Source organism: Ovis aries, chromosome 3 (genome assembly GCF_016772045.2).
Source record: "Ovis aries strain OAR_USU_Benz2616 breed Rambouillet chromosome 3, ARS-UI_Ramb_v3.0, whole genome shotgun sequence".
Taxonomy (NCBI): domain Eukaryota; kingdom Metazoa; phylum Chordata; class Mammalia; order Artiodactyla; family Bovidae; genus Ovis; species Ovis aries.
Genome location: NC_056056.1, coordinates 32850199 through 32869618, shown reverse-complemented (window position 1 = coordinate 32869618; position 19420 = coordinate 32850199). Strand labels below are relative to the sequence as shown.

At 41.7% G+C, this 19420-nt stretch overlaps 1 protein-coding gene across 16 annotated transcripts in view; it reads left to right on the top strand.

The window, feature by feature from the left end:
- Positions 1-19420, top strand: part of DTNB (dystrobrevin beta) — a 241823-nt gene that overhangs the window by 162602 nt on the left and 59801 nt on the right. For 8 of the 16 annotated variants that reach the window (XM_027966575.2, XM_027966569.2, XM_027966567.2 and 5 more), the window contains exon 11: positions 15818-15907. The exons of 7 other annotated variants lie outside the window; for them this stretch is intronic. In XM_027966575.2, coding sequence (XP_027822376.1) covers positions 15818-15907 — 90 coding nt within the window. Of the gene's footprint in view, positions 1-2; positions 13142-15817; positions 15908-19420 lie in introns of those variants that run through there. One more of the 16 variants, XM_060411951.1, reaches the window with a different exon arrangement.

The window sequence follows — 19420 nt, the reverse complement described above, 5'->3', positions numbered from 1 at the left end:
AGGCGGGACTTGAAAGAGCTGTATGAAATGGTTGACTTCCCATCTGATTTAAGCTGTTCCCTCACCAGAGCAATGCAGAAAATTTCTCAAGGGCACACCAATAAAGAATTCTTTCCAGCAGTCATTGCTCAAAAAAAAAAATACAAAAAAGCTTGAAGATATTCCCACCAACTCCCCAAGTCCTTCCTGAAGAAGAGCACTTTGTACTGTAAACCTGAAGAAACTGTGTGTACTGATTGCTTTGGATTAATTTAACTATAGAAATGTCATCTACGTAATAATGCTTTGACTTTATATATATAATACTTAAGATACTAATACTTAAGAGCAATTATGTTTGTTCACATTGGGTAAAACTCCCTGAGCAGTGTTTCCCAGCCTGGAGTGATGAGAAGCATCAGCTGGGTCACTTGCTAAACATACACATTTCTGGGATCACACATTTCTCAGACCCAGTGGACCCTGAGATCCTGGGAAGCCGCATGGTTAGCAAGTATTCCAAGTGATTCTTATCATTGAGCAAATTTGGGAAATAGCCCTAGAAAGAAAGGAAGGAGTAAACCGTAGGAATCCGCCACCCTGCAGTAGAGGATTTAGGGACTAAACAAATCAGTGTCTTGCTAATACAGTGTTACCCACATGGACACTCAGCATCCTGACCAGATGACAGTGCTTGTCTGCAGCCTTGTTAGGACGCTCCAGCAGGACAGTAACTACACTGCTTCTCTGGGGCAAAATTGAGTGGTATGAGCAGTCTCAACTGTGCACAGATTTCTGAGCCCTTTGATTTTGTATTTGAATCCTGGCTCTCACCTGACCTTGCACAAGATTCTTATCTTGGTTGATTTATCTGTAGAATGAGGATAATAATAGTATCTACGTTATGGGGTGTGGATGCGAGGTTGTAAGATACTGTCCTTGTTATTTAGGAAGTGAACTGAGAGAACAGGTGGGGAGGTGGGGCTGATTTACAGAGGATGCCCTCTCTAAGAGGGACAGAAGGCTTATGAAAGAATACAAGGTAGTAGAAGCTCTCCCACCTGCCTCACTTTTACAGTCACCCTTGCTGGCCTTAGCTTTTTATGGTAAACGCTCATAACATTCAGAGCCAGACCCAGAATCTAAATATCAACTCAGGAATGTTTCTGTTTCAAAACTCAGAAGACAAGGTAGATTATTGAAAGAAGTCAGCTTGTGGGTTTTATGTTTTGTTAGTTGCTCAGTCGTATCCGACTCTTTGCAACCCCATGAACTGTAGCCCACCAGGCTCCTCTGTCCGTGGAATTTTCCAGACAAGAATTCTGGAGTGGGTTGCCATTCCCTTCTCCAGGAGATCTTCCCCACCCAGGGATCAAACCCAGTTCTCCTATATTATAGGCAGATCCCTTACCATCTTAGCTACCAGAGAAGTCCAGGTTTTATGTTGTAGCAACGCCATTTACAAGGACTTCACTCCCCCGAGTTCTCTTCATTTACTAGTTTTGTCATCTGACTCCCTGAGGGCCCTAAGTGTATGGTGACCAAGGGCACTGTGCATTTAGGGACCCACCGCTGAATGTAGTTGCTAGAGTCTGTTGGAGGGAGTACATTTTTCTGGATGATATTTCATTGCTTGAGCAGGCTGAAAGAAGGGAGTTGGGAGTAATAATCATCACAGCTCCTGTCTAGAGGACTGCTAACCTTAAGCTCGATGTTGCCGCATAAAGCCCCAGCTCAGTAGTCAATGACCAGCTGCCATTATCATTCACAAAATAGCTACGATTTCTGAAAGTTGTTTCAGATAATACTGTATAACCTGGGTGAATATTCTGAAGTCAGCAGTTCAGCTAGCATCTCTTTCTGGGTAGGCTTCGTCAGTGCTAGCGGTGGTAGTCACAGACTCTCCAGGGGCTGACCAGCAGACCAAGCGAGGCCAAAGCCGTAAGAGGCTGGAGCAGAGGCAGAGCTCTGTGACTTACCGTGAAGAGTAGCTGTTAGAGAGGCTGCGTGGGAACAAGGTGCCCCTGTCCAGCAATATTGTCCTTAGAACTTTAGGAGATTTCATTTCAGGATGAAATGATGATATACAGACATTAATTGCATAACTCATAGATCTGGCTCTTCCTGGCCCCAGTTACTAAACCGTATAAATTTCAGATAGTACCCTGTTTACTTCCTCGAGGACTCATCAGTGTTTGTTTTCTCCTCTGAATGTCGTCAGACCTGTGTCTCCAGAGCCTGATAAAAGCCAGGAGCCTGACACGTCATCTCAGTCATAGATCCTTCCTCTACAAGGGCAAAGAATCCTCGGGGGGCATAAGGCTACTCTCCAGAAAGAGGTTTTCTTTAGAGCTCAGCATAGGACATAAATCACTGAGTCAGACAAGAACACACAGAGTATCAAAAAACGCCCCAGGAAAAAAATTAAGAGTTCCAATTTCTACCTTTCTGATAGGCCATGCATATAAAAATAGTCACAGCCCCAGTGGTGAAAAAAATATTTCATTAGCCCAATAAAAGATGGTCTCAAATGAAATGGTTACTTTTTACAGAAGAAAAACTTATAAAGGGCTGAGATGCTGACAATCATGTGAGAAACTGTAAATTATGTACCTGAAAGATTCCCCTCTAGGGATTTGCCCTCCGTAATATTCTTCTAATATTCTCATATTGACATGTCTATAGTTGAAAAGAAACTTCGTCTTTGTCTGAGACTGAGTAGTTTCTAGAAATGTGCTTCTGTTAAAGAATCAGAACAGTATACTAAAAAACAAACTTTCAGAATTTTAAAACAGACTTAAATTGCCCCTCTGCTAGTTAATTTACTCTGAGGCTTGCTTCTGCCCCTCTATTTCCCCAAGGTTCAGAATGTGATCACATTATTACGGTCTGCACTATTGTACTATTTTAAGTCATACCTTACATTCAAACCAATATGAAAAATGATGCTGATATTTTTAATGTATTCTAAAGCTTTGACTTTTAATTATTTATACACATAAAAATGTTTACAGTTCTGTGGGCATTTCATATAACTTTGACATCAACAAAAACCTCCAGGATGAAACTTTTGACTTTGTGCATTTGTTTGATACAATAGTTTGAACTCTTTTAACTTCAGGTATTAAAATCTAACTTTAAAAAGCACAAACCCAGTTAAGCCAGATGAAAACATTGGAAAAGCCTTGTGTACAACCTTCTACGGACTTCCCTGGTGGTCCGGGGATTGAGAGTCCATCTTCCAATGCAGGGGATGCAGATTTGACCTCTGATTGGGGAACTAAGATCCCACATGCCATGGGGCATCTAAGCCTGCATGCAGCAAATAGAGTAGCCCTCACACTGCAGCTGGAGAAGCCCCTGGAATGTGCTGCAACAAAGACCAGCACAGCCCAGCAAAAAGAAGAAAGGGGAGAGCAGAAGCTGAACTGCCACCGAGACGTCCACCCTTGGCTTCTCCATCTCCTGGCTCCTCTCAGAGTGTGGTCTTCATTCCCTCCTCCTATAGAACAGCCACTGCTCCAGGTGCCAGTGGCTTCCAACTCACATCCTCAGCCTTGTTACTCAAGAGGTTGTGCCTTTCCTCTCTCGGATTAGAAGACTCCAGGAAAGGATTCTTGTTGTCTTGGATGGCATTACCGCCTATCCTTGTATGTGTGTGTGTGTGTGTGATAAGCGTGCGCGTGTGTGTGTGTGTGTGTGTGTGTGTGTGTGTGTGTGTGTGTGTGTGAGATAAGCCAAACTCTCAGACCTGTATCAGGAGAATTGAGGGTGGAGCATTTCCCCTAAAGAAGGTTGTCCTGTCAAGAGCAGCAGAGATCCTGTAAATAGAAAAATACCAGAGGTTGTTGGCAGAGGGCTGTTTTGCTGCCCAGCACAGAGGTGTGCAGAGTGTGCATATGCGCGTGCGCACACACACACACACACACACACACTTCCCTCCCCACGAGCTTTCCTTCCTGAGACAGTGCAGCAATACGACTATGAGTGCACACTCACCTTTCCCGGAGGTCTTATCCACCTCCTGCAGACAGCATGGGGTCCCGGATATCTGGGTCATGTCCATTCGTCAGGATCAGGCCTTTTGTGATTCATTAACCTAGTCTACCACTGACCGAATGAGAAGTTTTAAGAATGCTCACATCTTTAAAACTCACAGCCACAACTACAACTCACAAGTCTGTAACAGCAGATATCTGAAAATAGGATAATTGTAATTTAGAGAAGCTGGGGGGAAGGAAAGTCACATGAAATAGGACATATCTGCCCATTTCCTCCTGAAACACCATGAAAATGACAGTCAAGAGGTTGTGTGTGTGTGTGTGTTTTTTTTTTTTTAGTAGAAGCCCACAACAACAGAGAAAAATGGTCGAGGAAACAATAGCAAGAACATTTTGGAAGCAGCAAAGCAGATGGCTGAGTGGTAACTGATTTTTCCAGACTGGAGAAATCTAAAACCTAAGCCAACTGAGAAACCCGGGGGAAAGCCCACCTGGGAATGGGAAGGCTCTGTGGGGGGAAATACAGAATGATGGCTCATAGTCTGTGTAAGAAACACTTACAGCCTCAGAATGTCTGCATAACTGGACACCTGCCCCTGCCCTACCCTGCCAGAGCTGAGATTTATGCCTGTGGTTTCTGGAACAATACAACCCCCATAAAAACCCAACTTGTCCTAATCATCTCACCTTGGTGGGCTGAGGCCACTGGCGTCCAGACAATGTGTGTCTTTCTCTTGGACCATCATATTAAAGACTTCAGGAAAGCCCTGCTGCATCCTGTTATTCCTCCCAAAGTGCCTGGGGCTCCAGCCAGAGGGGCACAAGATCCAAGTCCTAGGATCCCAGAGATTACTGTTTAACCAGTGGCCTTGCTCTGTAGCCATGCAGCAAAGAGTGATGTATTCCCTCCCTGGATGGAGAGTTTTGCTACCATTGACACTTCTCCTTGACTCAGCTAGTTCCAACCAGAGTTACAGCCCACCCCCAGTATTAGTTTCTATTTTAGTCATAACTCTTGGCTACAAATAATAGAAGCTCAGTTTGAATTGGCTTAGGGAAAAGAAGAGTTTTTTGTTTTTGTGACCAGGCTGTGGGCAGAGCAGGGGGTAGTGGCTGGGCCCCTGGGCGGACAGAGCAAGGGGAACTCAACTAGTGTGGGTGTTTTCCCCACCCATCACCTCCTCGCTCCTCTCCGCTGCACATCTGCTCCTTCTTCCCTGATATAACTGTCATTCCACGCAGCAGGAACAAAGCCAGGAGACCCATGTGTTCACATTTCGTAACCTCATTCCGTGGATCCAGTTTCAAAACGTTCAGTGGAAGTTACGTTGGATCCATCTTGGGTCATGTTACCCACCCCGGTGTTTTCTGTTCAGTGGCCCCACCTATAATAATATGGTTGAATGGGTAGGGGTCAATTCACAAACAAGGGTGAGTCTACTTCCCTGGAGAAGGTGGGGCTGCTGAGGAGACATGTCATTATAAGCTGCTTTTTCAGGTGGTTTCTGAAAAAAGTACACGTGAAAGTATATTACATCACACCTCCATTTGCATGGATTTGTTTCAGGAGACCTTTGTTCCCTTACCCCCTTAACTTTTCTCAAGGGTTGAATAATTCTTGCTATTCTGTTCAGTTTATGGAGATGATTGTGTGGGACATAACACCACCTTTGAGTGGTGAACAGGTAAATACAAGAGCCACAGATCCTGAGTAAGTCACCAGTTGCAAGGGACCTTAAATAAAGGCAAGATTTTATCAGAGCCTTTTTACTTTAATCCATACTTCACAAGAAAGAGAAAGCAGTTTTTAAAGGCCAGGAGGTGCCGCAGTATAAGTACTACTTCTGAGCTATAGAAACATGACCAAGTTAAGAGGTGAGTTGTCCTATACTGGTTTTAAAATGGCTTTCTGACTGGGCGCCAAGATAAAGAGCTTATCTTGTTATCCACAGAAAACTGGAGTGATAGAAGCCACAGAAGGCTGCCTTTTCAGACTGAAAACAAAAGAGATGTGGGGAAACTGAGACGAGAGACAGAATTAAATTGGTCGGGGCAGACACTGCATGTGTGGACTCGGGCCACTGATTCTCTCTTTCTGTGAAATGCGAAAAATAGACTTTGGTGGAAAGCAAAAACTAATGAGGTTTTCAGCATCGCCCTGAAACAGCTACCTTGTGTGAATTCTTCGTGACACCCTCTCCAAGGCAACTCAGGAATTATTTTTTCTCCAATTTTTTTTTCCTTGAAAGAAAAGCAGAGTAATTGAAAATTAACACATAATCTTATGGAACTGCAGAGTCTTGGTGTTGGCATGTTTCCAGAGTCTCTGATGGCCTGGGCAGCCTGCCAGTTTTCAGTGGCTTCTGGGTTGGGATTAAATTCCATTTCCATTCAAGCATTTAAGGTAAACCCTTCAGCAGTTCTAACTCAGGTTAGTACAGATTACAAGCTTGAGTATTTCCAACTCCGTACTTCTAAACTTTGATGTGAATAGTTTCCTCCTCTCATTGGACTGAGGCTTGAGATCCAGAATGTGAGCAAGAATTGCATCCATGATGGACCGTCAGCAGAGCAGAGGGGAAGAAGGAGCAGGTCTAGGGGGAGAAATCGTGAGTTGAGTGTCTCCACGTTTGGATTGAGATGCTTGAGGGATCTTGGGGGTGAAGACAGGCTTGGTACATTTTGAATGTGGGGGTGCTGAGGAAGGAAGTGGTTGGTTTTCTTTCTGGCTTGAGTTAGGTACCTTTGGTCAAAACACGGAAGATTTTGGGAGGAAGTTAGCAAGGTTATGTGAGTTAGAGGAGCCTGGGGGACGTCAGGGAACCAGACCATAGCGTGAATTCTTGAGATCTAACAAATGGCCAGTAGAACATATACACAGTCTCTCTCTCTCTCTCTCTCTCTCTCTCTCTCTCTCTCTCTCTCTCTCTCTCTCTCACACACACACACACACACACACACACTTTTACATATGCTTTGGAGGCTGTTGCCTTGGATACCTCTTGACTGTCCCTGCTGCTAAGAAGCTGACTAGGTGCAGCACATTGCTTTCTAATAAGATGCTATTAAAATGCTCCACGAGCTTGCACACGCGACAGAAACTCCTATAGCGATGCTCAAACTCCTATGCTGGTCTGGCTTAGATGGACATAGTTTTTTATCCCTCTTCATATCAAACTATTAAAATGTTCCAATTTCTTTTAATAAGCAGACATTTAAAACAAATCAGTGCTGTAGTATAAGGTCTTACCTTTTTCCTGGATCTCATTAGGAAAACTCTAGTCTGCTCCACCAATCTAATCTCATTTTGTGGCCAAAGGGATATTTCTGAAGTACAGGTCTGAGTATGTTATGCTCCTGGATAAAAATCGTCAGTGGCTCTTCCCTTCTACACTGCTGTCCAAGAACATGGAAATGTTCTGTGCTAACCCGTCTGGTAGCCATTAGTCATGTGTGGGTACTGTACACTTGAAATATGACTGATGCAACACAGTGAATTTTTAGTTTTCCTTAATTTAAATTAATTTGATTTAAACGGCCACAGGTGGCTAGTGGCGGTGCAGTTCTGCAAGATGCAATGCACAGTCTTCATTTCTGAGCTGACCCTTGCCACCCTCTGCAGCCATGCCTATTCCATGGTTTCTGCTTGGCACCTACTCTCAGAGTTACTGAATCACTCACAGTTCGCCAAGCAGGTCGCCGCATATGCTGCTCTGCCTTGGTGCCTCCCATCCTTTTTCCTGTTATTTCCTTCTCTTTGTCATCTAATTCTGCCTTCTCAACTTAGCTTCACCACCTCCAGGAGACCTTCCCTAGCACCCCAGAGCTAGAGGAAGTGTTCGTCTTCTGTGATCTGTAGCACCATGTGCCCATCATAGAATTGTCATTAGCCATTTGTTTCATGATTTTCAAGACCCTGAGCTCCTTGAGGGCAAAAATCCACCAGGCTTGATCCAGAAATTGACTCCTTTTCTCCAAATCTTGCTGCTGCTTGCCCCTTGATCAGCACTTCTTCTGCTAGGAAAGGGGTTTTCTTCTTCAGTTATTTCAAGCACGTAGCATCGTATGGCACTGCCTGCTTGTTTCACTGAGGGCTGAGAAATAAAGGACATGGATTATACTGGAATATCAGGTTCTGATGCAGTACCACCTGGCTCACTCCTGCTGGACCCTCTTGGTTAGCTGTAACTTCCACTCTAAACCTGGTTCCCATCAGTCACCATCCGTTTACATATTTGGTCAGTGGCTCATAGTGTGCATAGCAGTTTCAGAATTGCTGATTTATTTTTTAAACAGATGATTGCTAAGTCATATATTATACAACTCGTCCGTTTAACACATACCATTTAGTGGTGTTTAGTATATTCACAGAGTTGCAAAACCATTATCACGATAGATTTGAGAACATTTTCATCACCTCCCCAAATTGATTTGTAATTTAAAAAAATCTCTGCAGTGTGGAGACTGGACTGTAGAGAACTAGAGTGGAGGAAGAGAAAACAGTCACGAGGCTATTGGAGTAGCCCAAGTGGCCCTGGGGGAGAGAGTGTGGCAGCAGTGGTCGTGGCAAGGGCGGCTGGTTTGGGGATCCGTTCTGAAAGTAGAGCCTGCAGGACCTGGTTAAGAGATTAGATGTGGAACATGAGGAAAAGAGAGAAATTAAGAAGACTTCTCAGCTTTGGGGCTTGTTGACTGGGTGAATGAGAATGCTGTTTATTTAAACCAGCCAGCTGGGGGGAGTGGCAGGTGAACAAGGAAAGTGCGGAGAATTGAGCTGTATTTTGAACATGTTGGGCTTGAGATGCCTGTTAGGCAGGCAAGGGGAGATGCTGAACGGGCATCAAATTTACATGATTCTGGAACTCTGGGGAGAGGTCAGGGCTGGAATACGAAGTTGAGAAGATTTCAGGTAATGCCTTTTATGGAAGATTGTTCTAAGAACAAACAGAAGATCTGTAAAAGTCTCTGACGGGTCACAGTACTTTGTTGATAGTAACTACTATGTTATGGTATTTAATCCTCCCAACACTCTCTAAAGTAAATATTTCATGAGGTAGATTTTGTATTATTATGATTTTGCAAATGAGAAGACTAAGACATAGAGAGGTTAATGCCCAAGCTCACATGGCTAATAAGTATCAGAGTTTGGATTAAACCCAAGACTGCCTGACTCCTGTGCCCGAGTTCTCGGTTGCTATGCTCTGCTGCCTTTTACTTAGTAAATAATTCCGCTACCAGGAGTGCACATGGCTCTAGCATGCTTGCTTGTAGTGTCTCTGACCTTGTCCCACCCCTGCTTACCCTTCATCCCAACCACCCACCCCCTCACACCGCCTCCCACCCGCCATCAGATCCCTTCCTTTCGCTACCTGTGCCCATGGGTGTGTTCTTAACCTTGGCCAAAGGCGCCCTCTCTTGCTAACACTGGAGATTCTGCTGGAGCTATGAGACTGTCACCTAGGATCCCAAGTCTCTGTTGTCTTGGAGAGCCATTCTCATACTGCAGTGTGCAGCTGGAGCCCTGGAAGCTTGTTTCAAATGCATATTCCCAGGCCTCATTCCCAGGTAATTTGATTCAGTAGAAGCTTGAGGGTTCTAAAAGAAGAAGTCTGGGGAAATGTGTTTTTAGAAATCCTGCCTTTGACCCTGCAGTCCCATCAGGACCTTCTGTCCCCAACTATGCTCATTATTACCATTTGTTTAGAGCTGGGAGATGCCTTATGAGGGAAAGAACTCTCTTTAGGGTACCTGGGGAGAAATTTATTCATCTCAGGGTCACTTCTCTTTTTAACTTCGGTTCATGTTAATCACCCTTGACTTTGCTGGTCTCCCAATTGGGTAAAATTCTGCTATTACTTCCTCTCATAGGAGAACAGTGTCCTTATCATCATAACATTCATTATATTTGGAGTTTTCCTTATTTGTGTGATCATCTCTTTTCTACTTGACTGTTGCTCTCTTGATGTTAACAGTCAAGTAGAAAAATCCACGTCTGGGTTTTGCTCATGTCCTCCTGTCCTGGCACAGTGCTGACTCTAGTCATTGTTCCAAACATTGACTCACATGCCCAATCTCCATCAGAAGTGCCATTCAAACTATGTGTACTCAGGCATGCAAATCACCTACTTTTATGGATTGAATTAACTTTTGATAGCTTAGAAATAGAACAGGTATTTTCATTATTTTATTTGTTAGAGGATTCCAAAATATTCCAAAGTATTGACTTTGTTTTAGAAAAACAGAGTTCTAAAGCAAAATCTGTTTGTAAGTTGGGGTTGTATACGTGTTGCATATACACATTGCAGCACATTTAATGCATGTATGCATAATCAAAAAAGAAAGAGTTTATCAAGAAGTAAATCTAAAAAACAGGTACATTTTTGAATGTGAGTAGAATCACGTAACACCCATTGTTGTTCAGTTGCTAAGTCTTATCTGACTCTTTGCAACCCTACTGATTGCAGCACGCCAGGCTCCTCTGTTCTTCTCAACTATCTCCTGGAGTTTGCTCAAATTCATGTCTGCTGAGTTGGTGATGCCATCTAACCATCTCATCCTTTGTCATTCCCTCTGCTTTTGCCTTCAGTCTTTCCCAGCATCGGGGTCTTTTCCAGTGAGTTGGCTCTTCATATCAGGTGGCCAAAGTATTGGAGCTTCAGCTTTAGCATCAGTCATTCTAATAAATAGTCAAGGTTGATTTCCTTTAGGATTGACTGTTTTGATCTCCTTGCAGTCCAAGAGACTCTCAAGAGTCTGCCCCAAACAAAATTGTCAGAAAATTCATGGGCATTTAAATTCCTCATTTGCCATAAGCAGCTACTGTTAATGCTTTTCATTTTGGCTTAGATCCCTAATTATCTGGCAGACAACACTAGTTCTGAATAGCAGTCTTCGTATCACACTAAAATGGAGTTTAATGGACTGTTGCTTCTATAGTAAAAGTCTCCAATTTCTGTTCTGCCATTTCCTTTGGAAAACATCATGGTCAGATTTTCATGCCCGATACTCTGTCAAAATTACTTTTGTCAAGGAGACCAGAGACTTTCACATGCTAAATCCAGTGGTGAATTCTCAGGACTTACGGGCTTGACCTGTCAGTGGCATTTGATGTAGATGATTGCTCCCTTGTACTTGAAACACTTTCTGCTCTTGCCTGTAGATACTATGCTTTTCTGGCTTTTTTCCTATTCCTTCTCGGCCTCCTTTGCTGATTTTTCCATACCTCTTTGACCTGTAAATATTAGCATACCAGAGGGACCACTTCTCTTTTCTGTCTGTACTCAACTCACTGTAGGTGATCCCATCCATACTCATGACTTGCGATAAAATCTGCATACTAGTTACTCTAAAACTTCTTTTTCTGACCGAGACTTTTTCCATGAACTTTCACCTTTTCCCTCACATATGTTCCTCCTAATCAATACCTTCACTTGGGTATTTAATATATATTTCATAACTAGCATATTTTAAACTCAATTCTATATCTTCTCCCACCAAATCTGCTTCTCCCATATTCTTCCCCATCTCTGTGAATGGCAGTCCCATTTTCTTAGTTGCTTGGTCAGAATCGTTAATTTTTCTCCCATCTAAACTGTCAGGTTATTAAATCTATCCAAAATCACTGTCAAAGTCTATCTAATATCTTGTTATTTATTATCACTTCTACAGCTACTATTTCCTAGCCACTCTTGTCTCTCATCTGGAATGTCAAGCTGCCTTCTAACTGACTGCTTCTTCCCCCTGCTATCTGGCACTTTATCCTTCCTGTAGCAAATGATCCTACTAAAATACAAGTTATACCTCACTTCTGCTCAAAACCTTCCAGTAAATTCTAATTTCAGAGTAAAAGCTAAAGCTTTTGTCCTGGTATGCAGGATTATATAACCCACTTCTCAGTCTGTCTGCCATAAAGACCTAGCTTTGTTTTGAATTCTAGTTTGAAGTGGAGTGATACTTTACAAAGATATGATAAAAATAAGTTACTACAGAAAGAACCTCCACTCTGGTCATGGTGAACTAACTGGTATCAGATTAGCTCTCTCACTATAAACCACTGGAAAACTGGTCTGAATGTAAAAAGAACAGTTTTCAGGAATTGGACAGTAAGTAGTGTAGGACTGATTCCTGAGATGGAAAACAAGTGAGATAACCCCATGATCGCCCAGACGTTCTACAGAAATGCATTTGCCAGACACCAGTGCAGGATATAAGCAGAGCAAGGCAGTCTTGCTTAGAATAAGAAAGTAGAGATTGGAGTTGGGGAGCAAAATTTGCCAACACTAGAGAGGAGAACATGTGCAGAGAAAGAGCTCCATAAATCTGAAGAGCTAAGCTGCATTTGCATGTAATGAGATTTCACAAGATCTGAGAGAGAACAGCCCCTGGGGATTTGAAAGTGGAACAACTACCTGAGCTCACACTGTTAAGTTCTAACCAACATATATAGTTTGAGTTCTAACCAACCAAAGTAAAGAGACAAGATTGAATGCTTGAGGCACTCAGTAAAGACCCCAGAAAGACTGCATCTTAGGAGCAGGTCCAATTAGCCCTAAATAAAGTTACTCTAGATCTGCGCTAATGAAGCTTCAGCACAAGCCTCAGAAGGATCAAGCTGCTCACAAGCAGATTGACTGCCGTTCTTAAGAGGAAGACAACAAAATCCAGACGTTCAGCAACATAATACTCAGCATTTGCACCATTCAGTGGAGAATCAGAAGACAGAGGAAGAGGCAGGAAAGTGTGACATGTAACCAGGAGACAATTAGTCAACGTAACAGAGCCAGAAATAACACATTTGATGCAGCTAACAGACAAGGACTTTCAAGGATCCATGATAAGTATCAGAAATATAAAAGAGGAACTTCCGTGGTGGTGCAGTGGTTAAGACTCCATGCTCCCAGTGCAGGGTGCCTGGGTTCCATCCCTGGTCAAGGAACTAGATCCCACATGCCACAACTGAGGGGAAAAAAAAAAAGATCCTCCATGCTGCATCTAAAGGTCCCATATGCTACAGTGAAGAGTAAAGATCCTGAGGGCCACGACTAAGACCTGGTGCAGCCAGATAGTAAATATTTTAAAAATATATTTATAAAAGAAAATATCAACATAATGTGGAGAAAATGTGAGAAATAAAAAAGAACATAGTATAAATGTGATTGGAATTTTTTGCATGTGTAGTCTACTTCCATTAAAACCCTTAAAATAAAAAAAAAATAGCGCTTACAGGGTTGAAAGGGATTATACTGAAAAATTTAGTGAATGGACTTACCAGTAGGTCAGAAATTACGAAATGAAAGTTCACTGAACTTAAAGACAAAGCAATACAAACTATCTAAAATGAAGCAGAGAGAAAAACATTTGAAAAACAGAGCTTCAGTGACCTTTGGGACAATGTCAAACAGTCTAACAGAAGGGGAGGAAAATAATTATTTATGGAAAAAAGTTTTTCCAAATTTCTGAATAAATTTTTACATATTTAATGAAAACTGCAAGCACACAGATACAAGATGATCAACAAACTATAAGCAGAATGAACACACAGGAAAACATACCAACACACATCACAATCAAATCACAAAAAAAGAAAAAAAAACAGTGATGAAGAAATTAAAAGCAGCTAGAGAAAAAAAGACATGTTACATATGGGGAACAAGGGTAAAATTTTCCAATGATTTCTCAATGAAAATAATGCAAGTTAGAAAATAGAATGATATCTGAAAGTGGTGAAAGAACTCAGTTTTATTCTCTCTAAAATATAGAAATTTCCTAGCTTTATCCACTGAAAATCCTAGAAGAGGTGACAACCCAAGAACAGTGAGCACTCTAGCACCCTGATTGTGGCTTCTGAATGCTCATTCTCAGTAAAAGGGACCTGGGATCCTTGGGAGAATGGCTGATTCTAAGTGTGGAGCAGGATATATACAAGATGAGACTGAGGCATCTTATTGTACAAACAGGGAAGCTAATAAGCTCTAGTGAAGCCTGCTTCCTGGGGTTCCCACTGGCCAAAGTTAGGACAATTTGAATACCATTGTAATGGATTGAAGCACATCAGATACACAGAAATCTATGAGTTTATAATGATATTAAGACAAGCAAACAAAAGCCCTCCTAAGACACTAGCTCATTTTTCTGTTGTTGCTGTTAAATAAGAAATATTAACCATTTGTTTTACCTTTCCTGAATGAGCAGTATTTCACAGTAAGCAAATAGAAGAAATGAATAAACATGCAAAAGATGATAAAACTAGAAAGTCAACCTTTTGTAACCCCTCATGAAATAATGTATCTAGGCAAGAATCATTTTAAGTGCTAAAATTATTAGGTGAAAAGTTGATGGGCATGTTCGTAATAGAGAGATGTAACCAATAGTATCTGAATCCACTGATCAGTATTTCCATTCCACTCCATTATGTACCTCCTGTTTGATTTATAAGTACATCATATTATATATGATGGAGTCTAGCCCTGTCTCAATAACAAAAGCAAAAACTTTGGTCCAGCATCTAGATCTGGCCCCACAGGAGCTAGAGAAACAAGTTTAATGATGCCTCCAAAATGTAGGATGTGCAGCAAGGTAACCTGTTTTCTTCATAAGTAGATGACAGGGAAGAAACAGGGAAAAGGAAGAACTGTTACAGATTAAAAACAGAAACATATAATCAAATCCCAACATAAAAAACGAAAACAAAAAACATACCAACCAAATGCAAAGTGTGGACCTTGTTTAGATCTTGACTTTAACTGTAAAAAGATATTTTTTAAGATTTAAATTTTCAGATGGGCTAAGATATTCAAGAATTTTTGTTAATTTTTTCAGATGTGATAATGGTGTTGAGGTTGTATTAATTTTTTCTCTGATGTACAGACTCAAGTATTTGCAGGCGAAATAATAAATTGGTGTTACTCTAGCCATGCCCTCCTGCACAAACTGTTGGAAAAAGGAAGAATAAATAAGTTGATGTTGTTGATCTTTGCTGAACTTTAGTGATGGGTTCCTGAAGTGTGCGTGCTCAGTCACTTAATTGTTTCCAACTCTTTGCAACCCTGTGGACTGTAGCCCGCCAGGCTCCTCTGTCCATGGATTTTCCAGGCAAGAATACTGGAGTGAGTTGCCATGTCTTCCTCCAAATGGTAGTCATTAAATAACTTTTTCTGTTTTGTGCATATTTTAATACTTCTCTAGTGAAAAGTTTTTTTAAAAAAGAAGATCACGTGCTTAAGGACTTTCCAAATATCTGTAAGAGAAAGCCTCACTCTTGTATGCAACATTGTCAATTAAATACAATTCCAACAAGTTTTGTATAAGTATCAGTTTTATGGGAGAAAATAGAATGATGCTAAAGGCAGTATCCTTGTAAGAATAAAAAGGTTTAATTGGTAACATAAAGTAACTGAAAACTCTGACAGGTAGACAGAAGCCGTAGGAGCATTAAGGGGCCACTCAGTGATTAAATGGACCCACTCTGCCTCAGTTTTCCTGCCAGAGGGCATTCCCTACAAGATGCATCCATCACAGAGCCCAGAACCTGGGCAAGCCTGGTGGGTAAGGCTCCTCAGTGGCCCCCTCATTGGTTTCTCCTTCTCACGGGCTGTAGTAGCAGCCCGCCCACCAAAGCCGTTTTCAAAGGGGCTGCTTTTGTTGAAGGGATTGATGAGATGTATTCCCTATGGTCTAACACCATATTCCATTATGCCTTGTGGTTTTTCATTGTTTTCCTTATCATGATTTTTTTGGGTTCTATTTTTCTTTGACGTTTGCCCATTTTAATCCACGTTCTTCTCTCGCTCTGTATGTGTTTGTGTCATGCTTGCTGTCTTTGCCTCCGTTGTTCCTAGGTTACAGTATAGCCAGGATATACCCAGTCATTTGGCTGATGAGCATGCGCTGATAGCCTCCTATGTGGCCCGTCTGCAGCACTGTGCACGGTCAGTGGGAGAGCAGCAGCCGGCGGGTGGCCAAGGGCTGATTGGAGGGAGGGAGAGCTCTGTTACCCGGGGCTGCCAGCTGGAAAATACTCTGCATGTGGGGTTTTTCTTGAGAAGCTACCAGCTATGTTTGGCAGGGTTTAAATAATTGCTAAAGCATTAGCTTCTAAAAGAGAAGGAGCCTTGCCAAGCCTGGGCACTTACCTAAACACAGAGTCAGAAATTCTTCTTTAAAGTGAAGTGCCCTTCCTTCCTTCAGACTATACTTAAAAGGGTGTAAACCTCAGAGATGTGCAGTCCCAAAGCCGTGTATTCACAGAGGTATTTGGTAAAACCTTTTCCTGTTCATTCTTGCCTAAATAATGAAATCTTTCAATCAACATTCAAAGTCTAAGGTTGATCAGCACACCTTGTCTAATGTGAAGGCTTTGACACCATCACCTTGTTACATCTTTATGTGTTGCATCATCATTCATTCCCCAAAATCTTATCATTGTTGATGATTTAAACCAGTGATTTTCAACAGTGGTACTGAGTCATTGTCACCTGAGAGACTTTTACCAAACCATATATACCTCCTCATATTATAATAATTATATGTATTATAATTAGAAACTACTGTTAATATGGGAATATGTCTGATCCCTCAGTGGGTTATGGTGGAAAAATATTTGATAACCACTAACTCTAGCAAAGTTAATCCTTTAAAAGAGTTACTAGCAGACAAAATGCCATTGCATTCAGGTAGACCCAAAGTCACCTGTCTAGTCCATGCTTTCCGCCCCACCCCCCCACCATTCTGCAAGGAGAATGGCAGGTAAAGTTTAAATAATCTAAAGCCATCCCTCCCTTTTATATAGCAGCAGAGAAGAGTCTCTGTGCCAAATAGCCTGAGATTCTTACTCTAAGAGAGAGAACTAATTTATAAACTTAAACACGTGGGAGAGGCTAGAGACTTAAATTTTGATCATAGCTTTGCCCTTAACATGCCTTGGTTCCACAGGAAGCGCTTATTCCCTGTGATAACAGAAAAATAAATTAATAATCAACTTTAAAATATGTATAATTGAAAAGAACTGTTTTAAGTATTACACTTTATAGCACTTCGCATAGTTTTCCCAGTATGACCAAATGATGTTTATTACTTTCAAGCATTTACCTGTCTCTAAAGCATTAGATTATAGGGTTCTCCTATCTCCCAGCTATAATTAATAAACTTACTCTGTGGAGGGGAAGGCCTGCAAATTGTGCATTGTATCATAGAGAGATGATTTCTGAGCACTCTGTCCCAGTCCCTTGATCTCTGGGAAGAGAGTTGTCTCACCCCAGCAGGACAACTTACTTAGTATCAGTAAGGGCAGTTGTCCAAGTGATTAAAAGTTTCCATGGTGAGTATAGCAGCAGACAGTACTACCTGATGTTTCAGCCCAGGAAGATGTATGCTAGGTTTAGCTGAGACCCTCAAGTCTCATGGCTTAGAGATTAAGCTCCCTGAGCGAGAATCGGTGGCCAGGAGCCCCGGAGAAACGTGAGGATTGGGTGAGTACTGCCTCTCTTCTTGATTCATAGTCGAAGGAACTGAGCTTTGTACAGGAATTTCCAGACTAACTATTGATAATTCTGAATATTGAGATTTAAAATCATCTGAAGTAGAAGAATAAGGAACCTTTTTAATTTCCCTTGTAGTTTTCATTGACCTTAAAACCTGTCATCAACAGAAAGTTCTAGTTTCTGGCTGGAAAGCATGGCCAGTTAAAGCGACCATGTCCTCCACACTCAGGTAGGAATGACAGGTCAAATCGACCTTCCTAGGGAGAGGGAATGTGATGGAGAAGGAGGACCTCTTTTGCAAAGAGGATATTGTGTCACAGAGGACAGCTGCTGTAAGTCCCATTTTTTAGGCTGCTGTTCCCTTTATAACAGTATCTACTTGTTTGGGTAAATGTTCTTTTTGTTGTTATTTAAAAGATAAAGAGAGTCCTCTTGTTTCAGACAAACATAGGCATAAGTACTATAATTCAGCCCTGACCTTGGGGCCCTAACCCTAAAGTATTAAAGCCAACCATTGGTAGCATGTTCTTATTGCAAGATCATCTTTTGAGAAATGATTATATTAATATATGCTAGAGACTGACACTTGTACACCTAAAACATATAGTGTTGAGAAGTATCATTGGCAGAAGACCATGACATTGACAGTGGCAGCACATTAGAAAAAAAAATCATCCTAGAGGAAAGACCAAGTGAAGCTTAAAGAGTTAGTTACAGAGATAGAAATACAGGATGGTAAAAAAAAAAAAATATATATATATATATATATAGTTGACTTTGTATATGAAAAGTCTAGATCTCTATTGATTTACCTCCATCCTTCCCAGATTCTCTTCAGTAATTCTAATGAGGTTTGATGACTATTGAACTCATGTCTTTAAATTTTTTTTTCATATTTCATGTTTTTTCATACTGTTAAATTGCAATCAGGGGTTTGGAACTCCAGGAACCTGGAGCCAAAGTAGAAACAAGCCACAACAGCCATCTCTCATCAGTTAGTCATCGTCATTATTGTTGTCTTAAAGCTTCTGTCAGAGCTGAAACAAAGTAGAATTATATAGCCACAATGCTGGGTAATCTAGAAGTGCCTTCTATGGATAAGTAGCAGTTGACATCACACCCTAAATTAAAGATGTCAACCATAATCAGCAGAAGGTTGTATATGAGCAGAGCATATACACAGGACTAGCCTCCTGCTCAAGAATCCTTTTATCCATTAGTGGAAAATGAGAGTGAAAGTCTCTCAGTCATGTCTGACTCTTTGCGACCCTGTGGACTAAACAGTCCATGGAATTCTCCAGGCCAGAATACTGGAGTAGGTAGCCTTTCCTTTCCCCAGGGGATCTTCCCAACCCAGGGATTGAACCCAGGTTTCCTACATTACAGGCAGATTCTTTACCAGCTGAGCCACAAGGGAAGCCCAAGAATACAGGAGTGGGTAGCCTACCTTAATGGAGTTTAAAATTTTCAGAATGCTGGAACTCTTGTTAAGAGTAACAGACTAAATTAATTCACTCAAGTTGGGGCTACAGTTGCAGAACAAGCGTGGTGAAAGAAGAGAAGGAACATTGGAGGGGAACGTTTGATACCATGGAATCTTCCCCCGCTTTATCATATTGTGAGCCTGCCCTAGCTTAGGTTCCTCAGTTTTGCTCAGCCAGTGGTAAGTGTACTCCCCAGCCCTGGTTTTCGTGATGCTTTAGTTTTCTCTTGGTCTTTTTGAATTCAGGACCTATATCTAAATGTCATGAGGTTTTCTTAAAACAATCGATTGGAAATAGCTCCCTAGGCTTTATAGATGCCCTGTTTTTAGCCTTTGCATTCAAACAGAAGTGTCCCCTCTGAAGGTGTAGGAGCAACAGGGATAGATATACTGCCCAAGAGAGATGTTATGCATGGCCTTGTCATTTCTCTAAATCCCTTTGGTCTCAGAAGACCATGAGTATCTATGATTCAGGTCTC